Source organism: Monodelphis domestica, chromosome 2 (assembly GCF_027887165.1).
Source record: "Monodelphis domestica isolate mMonDom1 chromosome 2, mMonDom1.pri, whole genome shotgun sequence".
Classification (NCBI taxonomy): domain Eukaryota; kingdom Metazoa; phylum Chordata; class Mammalia; order Didelphimorphia; family Didelphidae; genus Monodelphis; species Monodelphis domestica.
This window is the reverse complement of record NC_077228.1, coordinates 233,507,514-233,524,040: the sequence shown is the minus strand read 5'-3', so window position 1 is coordinate 233,524,040 and position 16,527 is coordinate 233,507,514. Positions and strand designations below refer to the sequence as shown.

General features: G+C 36.0%; 1 protein-coding gene across 3 annotated transcripts in view; it reads left to right on the top strand.

Annotated features, from left to right (window-relative positions):
* RPTOR (regulatory associated protein of MTOR complex 1) overlaps positions 1–16,527 on the top strand; it is a 569,750-nt gene that overhangs the window by 490,004 nt on the left and 63,219 nt on the right. For all 3 annotated transcript variants that reach the window (XM_056817367.1, XM_056817369.1, XM_056817370.1), the window contains one exon: positions 4,039–4,144. In XM_056817367.1, coding sequence (XP_056673345.1) covers positions 4,039–4,144 — 106 coding nt within the window. The remainder of the gene's footprint in view (positions 1–4,038; positions 4,145–16,527) is intronic.

Here is a 16,527-nt window from a genome sequence, read left to right as displayed (position 1 = left end):
GGTCAGGCTCATACCCCTTGGCTAAAGATCTTATGCTTCATTAACATTGAACCATTAACTCTGGTCACTCAACCACTTCTGAAACTATCTAATGTTATTATCATATAAAACACATCTCACAATTGAGAATTTTCTCAATAATTGAAGTCTGGCTCACCAGGCTATAGTTTGTAGACTCTGTTCTCTCAAATTTTAAAAACAGAAACATGTACCCATCTCCATCTTGTGGCACCTCTCTCATTTTCAATGATCTTTCAGATATCTGACAGTGGCTCAGCAGTGACATATACCAGTTCTTTCAGGACCCAAGGATATAATTCAGCTATATTAAGTACTTTGAAAATTGTACATAAATGTCAGTTATTGTCAATAAAAACAAGTGCACTGGAAATGGACATTTTTGTTGACACAAAGGTCAACTAACTTGAATACATCAAGGACAACTCTTACAGTCTCTCTACTTTTCTTGAATATCAATGCCATTATTAATCATTTTTGTTTTGCCTTTTCCAATGCAAAGGCAATCTCCTTGGCAGAGAAAATAAAATCAAAATTAAAAATTGAGCAACTCTGCCTTCTGTCTTTTCTGACCAAAAATAATTTTCCTTAAGAATATAGCAGAGGGGGCAGCTGGGTAGCTCAGTGGATTGAGAGCCAGGCCTAGAGACGGGAGGTCCTAGGTTCAAATATGACCTTAGACACTTCTCAACTGTGTGACCCTGGGCAAGTCACTTGACCCCCATTGCCTAGCCCTTACCACTCTTCTGCCTTGGAGCCAATACACAGTATTGACTCCAAGACGAAAGGTAAGGGTTTTTATTAAAAATATATATATATATATATAGCAGAACCCTAATTCATGATTCATGTTCAAAAGGCTAATGGCCATTCTATAATCTCAATACATGCATGTGATGGCATATTTACACAAATACAGTTATTGAAATGAAAAATAAGGAGTTGAGAGGGTTTATTAAGGTTAAAGAAATAAGGAAGGCAAGTACTTATCTGTGGTTATAGTCCTCAGGGGCAAGTTCATAGATATTAATTTTTTAAATCTTCAATACAATCTCTCATTTTGTCCTCTTTTTTATTGTTATCCTGTCTTATAGTTGAAGAAAAAGGCTCAGATGGCACATTGGGTATGGCATCACAAGATCATATCCCACCTTTATCTGATATTTACTACCCATGTGATTTCAGGCCCTTCCTGGCCTCAGTTTTCTCTTCTGTAGAAAGAGGAATTTGAACTTGATGGCCTCAAAGGTGCCTTTCTACAATGGTTCTTCTTATCTCTAATCACACAGCATATGTGTTGGAGACAGGATTCATACTTCAAGTTCTCATGACTCAAAGTCAAGTGTTCTTTCTATTATTACTTTTTTTTTTCAAACTAAGTGTCTTTTCTCACAAACAAAGTTGTTTAGAACCTCCTGTCTCAAGCTATGTGTTTCCTATTGAGATGAGTTTAATTATCCATGGACTGGATCCAAGGACAGGAAACACTGTCCTTAGTTCAAATAATCCAGAACTACGTCCAACCTTTGTGTCTACAGATGTGTCATTTCCAGTGTCTTTGTTATTATTGACAGTAAGTGACATTTGTGTAATACTTTACATTTTCCAAACACTTTATATGTGAGTGGTTGGTTCTTGGCTAAACAGCTAATACCTAGACCAGATTTGGGATTTGAACTCAAGTTCAATAATTTTTTATAAATAGTTTTAGTTTATGAGTATCTAATCCAAGACTTCTTGATGCAGGATAGGAAAGAGGAAAAAGTCAGTTTTCTATTATATTACAGAATGCTTTTGAATTTTTGAAAATTACTATTGTCTTATTTTCTCTAAACTTGTTCATTCTGGTTCTTTTGGCATATAAAGTAGACAGGTGCAACTTTGAGCTCTCTCCTTCCTAATATTTATATTTCCAGTTTGTAAAGTAGAAAACTTTAGCTCTATTCCTTTACTTGGTACATATTTGTGTATTTAGTATAGTACTGTTATATGGAAGACTAGATACAGAAAATATACCCTTGGTTCTTAGCCTTGTACACCTCTACTTTTGCTAAGAACCCAAATATTTTGATATTTTTTAAAAAGCCTTGTAGTTGGTTGCCCAAACCCAGAGACTACCTCTGTCAGCCAAATGATTCCACAACATTATCACTGTCAGAACTGTGTTCAAAAATATGAATTTGGCTGTGTTTTAGTTGAGATGCACAGAAGTTTTGATATGGTACCACAGAACATTTCTACAACCTATACATGCTAACCAAGGGAATCTAGACATGATATTTACAGCTGGTTTACATCAGACTGACTCTTATGTGTTTAGAAAACTAGAGTTTTTTAATCAGTTAATGTTTTCAACTAATAAGCATTTATGTTTTTCTCTATACCTTTACCACCCCAAGTGGGATAGGGGTGGAGAGAACTTTTGTAAAACATATGTGTAGTCAAGCAAAACATGCATGCCTCAATTCTGCATCTTGTGTATATTACTTCCATGTCAGTAGGTGGATAGCATGCTTATTTCACTCAAGTTACCTTTGGTTTAAGAGGAAAACAAGAAAATATATGACAAACTGCCTTGATATAGGAAAACCTCCTCGATAACTTTCCAGGGAATAACCGTGCTTGTGTCTAATAAAAGAAGAACCTCAGTTTGAGGTTATGGGAAGTGAAATGGTTGAGAAGAAAAAGCTGAGAGGAGGTAAAACCAGTAGTTGGGAAATGAAGGACACTTCCTGCCTCATCCCCAACCTTTTTTTTCCCCCACAACTTGTACCACACACTGTCTCACCCCCTCTACACCACTACAAATCAACACATTATTATTGATGCACATTATCCAGTAAAATGATAGAAACTCTGAAGTATATATACTCTATACAGTTGCTGTATAGATTACAAAAATTTAGCATCTATCAATACCAAGAAAGATATGATCTGGTGGCTAGAATGATACTCCAGAACTTCCCTGTCTTTTATAAACTAATAGATAACAAATCCTTGAACTACAAATAGAAACCCCTAAATATCCTTAAGAATTCAACAAATAAACTGTACTAAAATCAGGCCATTATTAAGTATATCACAGATTTAACATTGATCCGTAAAATCTTAAAAATAATATTTTTAATATGTCACCATGTTGAAGGCATGTAATCTCCAAATGATATAGAAGAAAAAGATTTTGAACTATGGAGACCTACAAAATGTTATGAAAGTCGTGTAGAAACCAGATCATGTCATCATTGACTCCCTATCTATTACTGGAGTTGGTCTCAAAAGTGTTTTCAGGGAACCTGCAAAAAATTTTCTTGCATCCCAGTACTCTTCCTCAATTTTAAAAATAGGTATTTTATCCATTGTACAATAGTCTCTCCAAAAGATTAGATATAAAAGAATAATAGCAAAATAATATCAATGACTTGTCCTTGGACCCTTTATAACTGAACCCCCTAAAAAAAGATGAGAAGAGTTCATGGAGATGTTGATGATGATGTTTACTCATATTTGTCTAGCATTTTGTTCTTAACTTAGAAAGTCGATAGTACAAATATCATTATCCCTCTGATACAATTCTGGACCAGAAGGTAAAATGACTTCTGCAGTGTTATATGGCAAGTTAAGAATTGAGGCTAGAATTTGAACCCAGTTTTCCCTTTCTGAAATCTAATACACTTCCTGTTGCCTCAGCCCATGAGATACAGACTTTCCTTTTGAGGCCCTGTTAAGTTGTCTGTGCATACACTCTCTCTTACTTCACTTTGGATATATATTGCAATATAATGGCTCTCTAGCTATTAGCTACTTAATCACAGGGCTTGAAAATTTGAAGCCCTTTGAACACTAGTTATTCTGCCCTCTGCTTCTACACAACAATAGACTTTGACCCTGATCAAAATGCCATTTTCTCCAGATTAGCCAACCCTGTCATTCATTTTAGCATTTAAGGAAAACATGAAGATTTGTTTTAAATGTTCCTTTAAGCCACAGACCTTGATTTCATCTTTTTGTTGTTGTTCAAAGATCCCAGAAGAACATGACTTAGAAAGCCAAATCCGAAAAGAGCGGGAATGGAGATTTCTACGAAACACACGTGTGAGAAAGCAAGCACAGCAGATCATCCAGAAGGGTAAGTGGGGCCCTTAGAGAGCCTGTGGTCTTTCAAGGTTCAGAGTCCTCTGTCTAGGTGTGGCGGTCAGTTGAATAAGTGGTGAGAGACACTATATGCTCAATCCTGTGTTTAGGCATTACACAGAGTTCTGCCATGCACAGGGTTTGCATTTATTTTATAGGTTCAGTGAGTACATACTTTTCTGGTACACAATCATTTCTCAACATACATGTTTCCATAGAACCTAACAACAGACGCGAAGCCTAAGGAGATAGTCAATGAAACATTGTTGCTATAACAGAAATAGATGAATGACATAAACAGAGTGATCTGGAGGTTAGTTCCCCCTGACCTGTGGGATAACCAGTTAGGAGAATCATTGTTGCTTTTAATCAGCTCTCACAATCAATCACAATTACTTAGGAAAGGGGCAACAAAACATTTCATAGCTAGATACGGGATTACAGGGTAACTTAAAGCATACCAGAATTGTAATTTTCTTCAATTTCCAAGTTGCATTTTTCTTGAGTTTGATTCAAGCATCTGGCAGAGTTGTTTGGTTATGGTAAACATAATGAATCAGCAAAGTTTGTATGGGTTTTAAAATTAATAATAAATAACTAAGTATTGTATTTTATAAAGTTTTATTAATAATAACTAAAACAAAAGAACTGCCTGACTTCAGTCTGGTCACAGGTTCAAAAGAAGTCAAGGGAGGAGCTATAGCCACTTAAATACAATCATGCAAAACATGGGGATGCAGGAAAATGGGATTTTGGGAAATACTAAGGGACTTCTGGGGGATGAAGTCCAAAGACTCAAAATCTTCATTTATACCTGTGTCTGTAACTTATGTTTCAGAGGAATGATTGATGTATCTGTCATGCTTGGCCTGCAGTGGGTGTGGGGTTTCTGAATGTACCTCTGCTAAGAGAAAGGAGAGGTAATGGGTAGTGGGTTTTAATTTTTGGGTTTTAATTCTGTGAATGTAATCTTTTGGGGTTACTATTCTAAGGGGGTTAAAGTGGGACAAATATGTGTTAACCCTATAAGTATTTGTTCTCATATTATTTCTCCTATATCAGGGAGAGGACAATAATCATAACAATTCCATTAGTAAGGAAAGTTAGAGGAAGAAGTCACACAGAGGGAGTTCAGTGGGTGCCTTATATTTTCTGAAGGCTGCTCTGCAGCTTTCATCATCCCAGACTGAGACTTTGTCAGACAACAGGGGTATGATGGCTTCCCACAGGGGTCTCCATACATATAATGCCTGAAATGCTATGTTTGACTTGCTTCTTTTTTACTCTCAGACATGAGGAGTAGAAAGGGGAATTTTTTTTTCTATTGAAGAAAGGTACCTATAAAGATTGTTTTTCTTTCTTCAGTATGGATATTTCCTTTACTAATACAGATCACAAGCCTCTCCATGCTATCCTAGATGGTATTCATGATTTGTTTTGACCAAAAACTTCATCACCATTCTGCTAACTTACTATTGAACCCGTACAGATTTAGCCAGGTTGATCCATATGCACCAGATAAACATTTAATCACAGAACCCTTATTTGAAGGATCATGAGCTTAGTAGAATCTTCTAGAACTTGCCCTCTACTAACAGAGACTGAGAAACCAGGAATATTTCCATGCTATGAAAAGGCATCAGTGTCAAATGATTGAAAAGTAAATGGGATGGCTCACTTAGGACAACTGGATATTTTCCCCTTAACTTATATGGCAGCCTATACTTTTAATAGTCCAGAATGGACAACAGAAACAATATGTAAAACCCCTGGGAGATATCCCTAATAAACTGGCTTAGTAGCACAGAATTTTGTCCATCTCCTTTTCAGATCTCTCTTAACTCCATGAACATCAGAGAATCACAGATTGAAGGGACTTGAGGTCATTTAGACCACCCCACATCTGGGGGAAAAAAGCCCTCTACAGAATATCCAGTAATTATTTATTCTGCTTGAAAATCTTCAGGGAGGGGGAACCTACTGCCTCTGAGGAAGTCCATTCTTCTTTTGGATAGTTTTTCCTAAATCAGATTTTAAAAAATATTATTATTTATTTATTTTTAACTGTTTTTTAAAATTTAAGTTCCAAATTCTCTCCCACCTTCTAGCCCCTTCCCCACCCATTGAGAAGGCAAGCAATGTGATATCATTTATATATGTGAAATCATACAAAACAAAGCAAGAAAAAGTAAAAAAATTATACTTCAATTTGTAATCAGCATTCATGAGTTCTGGCTCTGAAGGTGGATACATTATTCATCATAAGTTGTTCAGAATTGCCTTAGATCATTGTATTGGTCAGAGTACTGAAGTCTTTCATGGTTGATCATTTTTATAATATTGCAGTTATTATATACAAATATCTCTTGGTTCTACTCACTTTACTATGCATCAGTTCATGTAAGTCTCTCCAAGTTTTTCTTCATCATATATAGCAAATAACATTCCATCAGTCATATTATTTTATTCATTATACACAGTTTTACAGCCCTTTGGACATAGTTCCAAATCATTCCTCAGAATGGTTGGACCCAGTTCACAACTCTACTACTAATGCATTAGCGTCCCTTTTTTTACATGTCCTCTCTAGCCTTTGTCATTTTCCTTTTCTGTCATGTTAACCAATCTGGTAAGCTTCACGTGATACCTCAGAGTTGTTTTCATCTGTATTTCTCTAATAAATATTGTTTTAGAGCATTTCTAAATTTCCTGTAAAACTCCCAGCAGTTGCTCTTCAATTTGTCCTCAAGAGCAAAGCAGAACTGGTCTAATCTCTCTTCTACGTTATGATCATTCATATATTTCCAAGATAGTTAGCATGACCACTCTGTCTCTCTTTCTCTTTCTCCTATCCTTTCCCTTTCCCTTCTCCCCTGCCAAGTTTTCTCCAGGCTAAACATCAGGTTTCAGCCAGTATTGTACCTTCTCCATCCTGATTGTCCACTTCTGGACAATCTCCAGCCTGTCCCTCCACTCGACCACCAAAGTGATTTTCCCCAAAGTCCAGCTCCAACCACATCACCTAGTCTCAACTCTAACAGCTTAATATCACCTCCAAGACTAAATATAAAGTCCTCTGTTGAGTATTCAAAGACTTTGATAACTTGTCTCCCCAGCATACATCTTTCCAGTCTTATAACTTGCATTCCCCCATCTCTCTCCTCATATACTCTGATCCAGTGAAATTGACTTCCTAGCCATTCTTCAAACAAGACATTCGATCCCCAACTCTGTGCCTACTCACTAGCTGTCCTTTATGCATGGAATGTAGTAGTTGGTCACCAGGCCTGTAGTGAAACCTCAGTAGCTTGATAAATGCCTGAACTTGCTTGCCACTGACATGGTCTTCAAAAAAAGGAAGTTACCACCACATTACAATGAGGATTTTTTTGGCTATTGCCATTAACTTAAATTGAATTTGCAAACAACCAATACTCCTAGATTGCTTTTTGTTTTGTTTAATTGGGGGGGGGGGGTTGTATGTATTTTTTTGGTTTTGTTAAGACATTAGCTAATTGTCTCATTATGTAGAGGGCTGTGCTTGGTGTCAGGAAGATATAAGTCCTGCCTTACCCTTTATGGTGTAATCCTTGGCAAATCTTTTAACCTCTTTGAGCCTCTATTTCCTCATCTGTAAAAAGGGGATAATTATACCTGTCTCTCACAGGACTGTTGTGAGAATCAAATGAGATAACATAGGTAGTGAACAGTAAACTTTAAAGCTCTACACAAATGCTTACTTCTATAAATGCTAACTATTTTGTTTTCGGTTTAATTTTTAGATTTTTTTTAAAATTAGTAACATTTATTTCTGTTCCCACTCTTACCTGTGGCGGTGCAAGGGGAGGCAGAGAAAACAACAAAACATTTGTAATAGATTGACAGTCAAACAAAACATTCCTACACTGGTTGTATCCGAAATTGTATGTCTCACTCTGCATCTTCAGTCTACCACCATTTTGACAGAAAATGGTTAGAATGTTTCATTAATAGACCTCCATAATTGTGATTAGTCATTCCATTACACTACAGAGTTCTTAAGGTTTTCAGAGTTGTTTGTCTTTACACTGTTATCAAATAAATTGTTCTTCTCTTCTTTATACTTCATTCTGTTCCTACAAGACTTCCCAAGTTTCTCTGAACCCCATCCTTTATTCCAGTGATGGTGAACCTTTTGGAACTTTTTAGGGACCCACCAACCTCCATATACTGCATATCCATGCCATACTCCAACCCTAACAGCATGCCCTGCCCCTGACTGAATGCAGTACCCCACCCACCCCTTCATTAGGGGGCAGGGCCAAGCTCCACCAGGAGGCTCTAGTGCCCCATACCCTCCCCTCACATTTGTTGGGTATTGCCAGGCTCCCAGCCCTGGACCAGCCACACTCCTCAGGGTCCACAGCTCCTCTTGGGACCAGGAGCAGCTTCACCACTCAGGAGCAGGGCTGGCTGCACCACTTGGGGCCCACTGCACCCAGCCCCTATGGCCATGCTCAGACACACTCAGCCTTGCTCCGCCCCTGCGATGGTGGAGAGAAGCTAAAATGCCCCACTCCCTGTATTTGGGGGCACGGCTAGGCTCCCAGTCTGCCAAGCCAGGGACCTGCACATACCCACAGAGAGGTCTCTGTGTGCCATTTTTGGCACACATACCATAGGTTTGCCATCATAGCCTTATGCCATAAAAACGCATGTTCTTAGGGAACAATGCTATTCCATTCATATATCATAATTTGTTCATTCATTCTCTCATTTATGGATACCCCCCTTAATATTCATGTCTTTACTACTACAAAAAGATCTTTCAAATCCCCATATCTTTTCCATATAAATTCCTCTCTAGGTTATAACTTCTTTATCTTACATTTGGGAAACTGGGTTTTTGAACCAAAGTGTAAGACTTTATGTTTCTCCCAGTTAATAATCTTCTTGATTTCAGTCTAATGTTCTAGCCAGGTGAGATTTTTTTCATAATGGCTATAATAATAGCTAACATTTATATACCATTTACTATGTGCTAGGTAGGCATTGTGCTAAGTACTTTATAAACCTAATTCTATCATCCAACATGTTAGTTATCCCAAGTAGTTTTATGTCATCTGCTCATTCTTTTTTTTTTTCTTAAACCATATTACCTTCCATCTAAGAATTAATACCATGTATTGGTTCAAAGGCAGAAGAATGGTAAGGGTTAGTATAAAAATTAAATTTTGTCTCTAATATATAGAAATATTATATTTTATGAGGTTTATTAAGGATTATTAGAATTAAGAATAAAGAAATACAAAATAAGAAAACCACAGGCTGATTAGCCCATTCAAAACACCCACACTTAGCTTACCCACTACATAATTGCAAAGGAAAAGAGACTGCGTGTGAGGCAGAGAGCCAATTAAATACTCATTGTGATCTCGCCCAGGTGGAGACTTAGATGAGATTATAGGGAATTCTGGGAAATACCAAGGACTTCTGGGGATTGAAGTCTAGGGTTCAAATCTCCATTTTACATTAGGTAATGAGGGTTAATTGACTTGCACAGGGTCACATAGCTAGGAAATATCTGAGACCAGATTTGAACCTAGGACCTCCCATCTCTAGGCCTGACTCTCAATGCACTGAACTACTCAGCTGCCCCTTCATCTGCTAATTCTTAAATAAGCATGACATTTTGCCTTTCTCATTGATCGCTCAATATTTTGAATTGCACAGGACCTAGCACAGATTCCTAAAGTCAATCTACTAGAGACTTCTTTGCAAGTTGACATTTTACCATTAAATACTCTTTGTGCCTAACTATTTAATTAATAATAAAAAATATTTCATTGTACTCTTATTTAGCCTACATCCTTCTAGCTTGATTCCAAGAATAGTGAGTCCCAGATGTGTGCTTCATGAAAATCTAGATAAATCTATAAATATAGCAGCTCCTTGTTCTACCAGTCTAGTAATCCTGTCAAAAAAATGAAAATGAGATTAGTCTGGTATTACTCTTCTTAATAAGACCATGCTGGCTCCTGTTCTGGAAGCACTAAACTAGAATTTCGTAGTCAAAGGTCCAACCTATCTCTTTATTAATTCATTTTAGGTTTTTTCAGGAATCCACATCAAAATTACTAGCCTATAATTAGCAATATCTAACTAGTCTCTTCCTTATTTTGTAAGTTGACAGTTGTTCTTGCTTAATCCCATGGTGCAATAATATGTATTTTTTAACTTGGTTGTTGAGTTCCATGTTCATTCACAACAATCCTATTAGAAAACTTCCCCTTTCTCATCGGAAATGCTTTTCTTTATGTCTAATATTGCATTTTTTAGTTTCCTATTCTTTCTGAACTGATGGGATCATATTTAACCTTTCTCTGAAACCATAAATCTGCTTTTCCAAAATCTAGGATGCATGCTAGGCTATGGCCAACTTTACTTTTCCTTCAAAAAATTCTGAGATGGAATTGTTCCTTTCTCCCCAATGTGCCTATCATTTCTTTTTTAGCACTGTACTATTCCTATTAGTGAAACCAAAATAACCATTTTCTTCATTATTTTCTTATTCTTCAAGAAGAAATCAACTCTGAAACTCACACCTCCTCAGTCCCTCTCTCCCCCTGGTTGGAGGGGGACAGGGTGAGCTGCTTCCAGATCCTCAGCTTGAGGCAGACACCTAGGGAATTCACCTCATCATTTCTCGCATGACTGCTTTTAGGAACTTTATGATCGCCACTATCTCATCATTATTCAAGATGACATCAATTCTGAAATTCACCCCTCAGATCCTTTCCTATCCTGACTGTGGGACTTAGTCTCTCCCTCATCCTCTTACCCCACCTGCCTCCAGCTTTTCAGCTTCTTTTTATGTGTTGCCTTCTCCCATTAGATAGCAAGCTCCTTGAGGGTAAAGAACATCTTATACCTTTCTTTGTATCCCCAGAGCTTGGCATGGTACCTGGCATATAGCAAGTGCTAAATAAATGTTTCTTGATTCTGATTGATTCTAGCTTTAGAAAGATAAACTTTACAGTAAGACAAACCAAGAAATTATTTGCTATTCTGCTTTTCTCAAATAACTCTGGCATATAACTAGATAATTCAAATTCCCCATCACTACTATATGCATCTGTGACAGGATTATGATCTATTTCCTAAATTCTTTAGTGGTTTTCTCATTCTTTCTAAGTAGTCTCAAATATTCTTTGATAACATTATTATTTCTGTTGCTTTCATCTTTACCCAAATGCTATCCACATTACATTATCTCATTTGATCTTCACAATAATCTTATGAGTTCATTAGCATAAATGTCATCTCTCCATATTTCAGACAAAGAAATTGTAACTCAGACCAGTGACTTGCTCTCAGGGTCACCCATATTGAACATATTTATGGCAGAATTTGGATCTTGGTCCTTTCTGATTGCAAATATATTACTTTCTACACTACACCAAATGACTTTGTAAGTACCAAAAATAAATATGGAGAAAAGAACAATTGACTTAAATTATTCCTGAACAGTCCAGGGCATGGTATATTTGCACATCTGTTAGTCATTGCCATCTCAAGTATAGAAATATTCTTTGCAGAGAGATAAAGTACATGTACTTTGTACCACTGAATTAAGTCTAGCGATGAAAAAAAACAATTTAATAAGAATAAGCACCAAAAGAAAAGTAACTATTTTCTTTTCAGTGATTATAGGCAAGCAAATTCAGAGTGGGCTTTCTTCTTTTGGGAAATGATGCAAACACACCATTTTAAGGGAATGCAGGAAATCCAAGAATCTTGGATTTGCACGTCAACAGCCAGGGCTTTTAGGAGCTGTACTAGTTGTAGATGATGGGTCCTGGGCTGCCAAAGGATCTAGCATAAAATCAGTAATGTAGAAACTTTTAACAGATTCTATTGATTTACCACTTTGGCCTTTCTCCCTGTCCCATAAGGTTCTGATGAATAATATGTGTTTGTTTTTTTTTAAGCTGTAAGAAGGGCTAAATGAGATAAACTCTTGTTGATTTCAACTGAGCTAAAGGGTACAGCCAGATTGAGGCCTTTGTCAAATGTCATTCCAATTATTCATCTGTCTAAACCAGGTTATTTAGCTACACTGAATTATATGATCATAATATTCAACAGGCATCTAAATGGTTCTAGTATGCACCCTTGCTCCACCGAGCATAACAAATGATTGTTTATTTCTCAAGCCCAGTGATATTTCTGAAACACTTTTATTTATAGCCTCATTTATGTTTATGGTTTTCCCCCCTTTTATTATGTCTCTGTTCATGTTTCATTTACAAGTATATTCAGTGCACTTTTGAAAGTTAATCTTGGTTCTTTATAACCTTTTGTGTCTTGTTCAAGATAGCAGTCAGCAAACTAGATAAAGTTTACAAATGTTGGAAATTTGTCATCTTAGAGGAGGCTGATGGTGCAATAGATAGAGCACTGAACCTGGAATCAGAAAGACCTGAGTTCAAAATAGGCCTCAGATAACTTAATAGTTGTGTGAACTATGCAACTGACTTAACCTTTGTTTATTTACTTCAGTTTCTTCAACTATTAAATGACTGCAAAAACTACCTCACAGGATTATTGTGAGGATCAAGTGAGATATTTGGGGAAAAGACTTACCATAGTATCCAGCCCATAGTAGATGTTTTTTCTCTCCCTTTCCCTTTTCTCCATTGATATATTTTGTACAAACCTTCCTTTCTAGCCTTATTTCACATTATTCATCTTCATACATTTTAAATTCCAGTCAAATTAGATACTAGTCAATCTTATCCTGGCATTTTTTTTATTCACAAGCTGATCTCCTCCGGTTTTGAATGTACTCTCCATCCTTACCTATTAAAACTTTTCTCTTACTTCAAGTCTCAGCTCAGGTACTACCTTCTCCAGAAAGTCTTTCCATATACTCTCAGGTAAAGTAGAAGTAGATAATTCTCTGGAACCAGTACTCAACACCTTACTTCTCTGAACTGATATATGCAGAAATTATTTTCCTTGGAGAATGGAAGTTCCTTGAGACCTCAAACTTTCAGTGTCGACTTCTCAAATAAATCAGTTAACCTATTGTGCAAAACAATCTATTGCTGAGTCTCTTTCACACAATTAATAGCCAGAGGCTATCTTGCAAAAGAGAGTTTTTACTGTAATGTTTCAGGTCAGAATTAAATAGTAAACCAGAGCTGGGTGTTCAGGAAACCAAAACTGGTATTTTGCAAACAAAATTGGCCATCTTTAGTAAACCAGATTTAGATTCACTTTCCCAGACTTAGTAAAATGGAATGAGATGTGTTCGTCAGAAGGACTGTTGAACTGCTACAAAAAGAAGCAAATGAGAGATTGCAAGATGTCAAAATAACACATAAGAATGACTGAACACTAATTTTAAATTATGTCCACTTTCAATTATTTGCCCTATTCAGAATTTGGGTTCAGTATTACCTTTATTTGAATCCATTGAAGTTTAACACTTGAAACCAGATTAGCCAAATAGGTAAACTTTGTTGTCAGCAAATGAAGCATTCTCACCCACCGAGAGTCCTGTGTCCAGGTGATTGGCACCTTCATACTCCATTTTCCTTTATTCCCTCTGGCCCATTCTTCAGTTTCATCCTTAGTGGCACTAGTACAACTGGATCTCTTGTACTAACTTAATCCTTAATAAACATAATATTTCTTAATAATTTGAAAGTCTAAAGTAATACCTTTCCCTTTAACCTTCTTTGTATCAAAACTATACCTGAAGCTCTACCACCAAAATGTTAAAAAAATTAAAATGAAGAACATCTGAAAGCTGTAGTATTTAACTGATGTAATTGAAACCTTACAACTTAAACCCCTTGTCCTAAGGATGAAATGAGACTAGTTCATAAATTGATGATAATAAGTTCTACTTTTGAAGAAGATGCCTATAGTAAAAAAGAGGGGGGGAAGAGAACAAAACCATTTAACACATTAACCCTTTATCTAGCAATTTTTTCAAGTGCTTTTAAGAATGGGCACTTATGAACACTTTGAGAACATAAGCATATAAAAAAACATATTTGTGTGTACATGTGTATTTCTTAGTGCATGGCATTTAGGCATGATACCACTATTTAGTGGGTAACAGGAAAAAATTAAGATATACTAAGAGCATAGTGACTAAGGCTGGAAAATGTCATCTTTTTTCTTTTTTTCCTCAAAAAGAAAGTTATGATGTTAGTTGAGATTCTCAGTTTAAGATGGCCTTTTTAAAAATCCTAGTCATATGAAATTATAATGTTATTGTAATGACCAGGTTTTTCTTTAAAGAGAAATGAAAAAGTGCAACTCTTTCCCTTCTATACAGAAGTGGGGACCCATAGGTGTGTAACACTACATATACTATCAAACTCATTTGATATATTTGTTGGTTTTTCTGAACTGTTTTTTTTTTCTCTTTATATTTTTTTCCTTTGTCACAAGGGATGGCTCACTGCTTTGGGGAAGGGAGGTTGAAATAGATTTGAAAATGAAGGTGAACAAATTACCAATACTTTTTTTTTTCATTAAAAAGAGAATTAGACCTATATTCCCAATGACATTAGAGAAACAGGAAAAATACCCATTCTTACAAAAATATAGCAATTTCTTTATGGGGGCAAAACTACTGAAAACTAATTGACTATCAATTGGGAAAATGACTAAACAACTATGAATATAATGGAATATTTCTGTTTTGTAAGAAGTGATACAAGGGATGATTTCAGAGAAACCTAGGAAGGTATGAACTAATACAGAGTGAAATGAGCAGTGACAGCAGTTACATGATAACAACAATCTTGTAAAAGCAAACAACTTTGAAAGGCTTAGGCTCTCTAATTGATGCAATAGCCAACTATGATTCTAGAGTACCAGTGATGAAGGAAAGAGAACAATTATTTATGTGTTTGGCACCACACTAAGCTTTTTACAAATATTATCTTGCTTTTTCCTCACAGCAACCTTGGGAGGTAGGTACTGTTACTATTCCCATTTTATAGTTGAAGAAACTAAGAGAGATATAATCTTGCCTAGGGTCACATAGCTAATGTCTGAGCCTTCAGGCCCCATATTATACCACTTACCTGTCTTAATGATGAAGAATGTTACCCAACTCCTGTGAGAGACATAATGGACTCACATGAGAAAGAGACTTCTATTTTTAGATGAAGTCAATGTGGAAATTTATTTTACTATGCATATTTGTTGCTAGGGTTTTGTTTTTCTTTTTTTTCAGGGTGAGGGGAAGGAGAATTGGTAAGAAACAAAAATAAATGTTAGTTGAAATTTTTTTTAGTTAAAAAAATTTTAAATATTGATAGACAACTATCTGTGCAGCCACTTGGAGAGCTAACTAATAGTACAGACATAATTTCAAGTCATCAGTATATATATCATTGTATGCTAGGTGTTCCTTAGTACTTACTACATGCCAGGTTAGTTCTGGTTAGGGACCTTTATTTGGTTGTCACTTCTATCTTTGACCTTCTACTCTAAGGTGAATTGACTTCCAGCTAATTCAGCTAATTCACTCTTCTGCATAGAAGAATGCTTAAATCATCTCAAAAGGTTTTCATGCTTGCTATATAGGAATCTCAGAGTTCAGAAGGGTCAGTTAATATGAACTAGGAGATTTTCTTTATTTCATCACTGCCAGAGAATTTGTCTCAAGCACAAGAGAGTTTCTGAATACAAGAAATACCAACCTGTATCCCATGTAAGATTTCCATTCAAACCAGTTTTCTGTCTTAGATCCTATAGCGCAGAAATGTCAGGCTTGGGCCAGAGGCCATGAGTTTAGTGAGAACAGGATTAAAATGTTATTGGGAAATATTAATAAAATAAATAAAAATACTGTACTGTTGTAGTTAATAGAGTTAATTTGCGATTTTCTAAATTCATACACATTATCAGCCTATGCCATCTTTTAAGATAATATGGTCTATGTGCTTCATAATCATTGTACTGCTGAAAAGTAATTTTAAGAAATTCTTTCTAATTTTGTTTCGTTATTCTAATTAAAAACTGCCTAATTAAAAATTCACAGAAAGAGAAGGGGGAAAAACCTTGCAACAAATCACTATAGTTAATCATAACAAACAGTAGCCAAATTTAAAAATACGTGATTAAAAGTATATGTATGCATGTATGTATGTATGTATATATACATGCCATTTGTGTCCATCACCTCTCTATGGTTGGTCATTTCTTTGATCAGAGGTCTTAAAGTTTTTCAAAACTATTTTTCTTTAAGATATTACTGTCCTTGCCTTATTGTTTTCTACCTTCATTCTGTAGCACTTCATACTATATCAGATTCTTGGAAATCATCACTTGTATTATTTCTTATGGCACAATAATAATTCATTATAG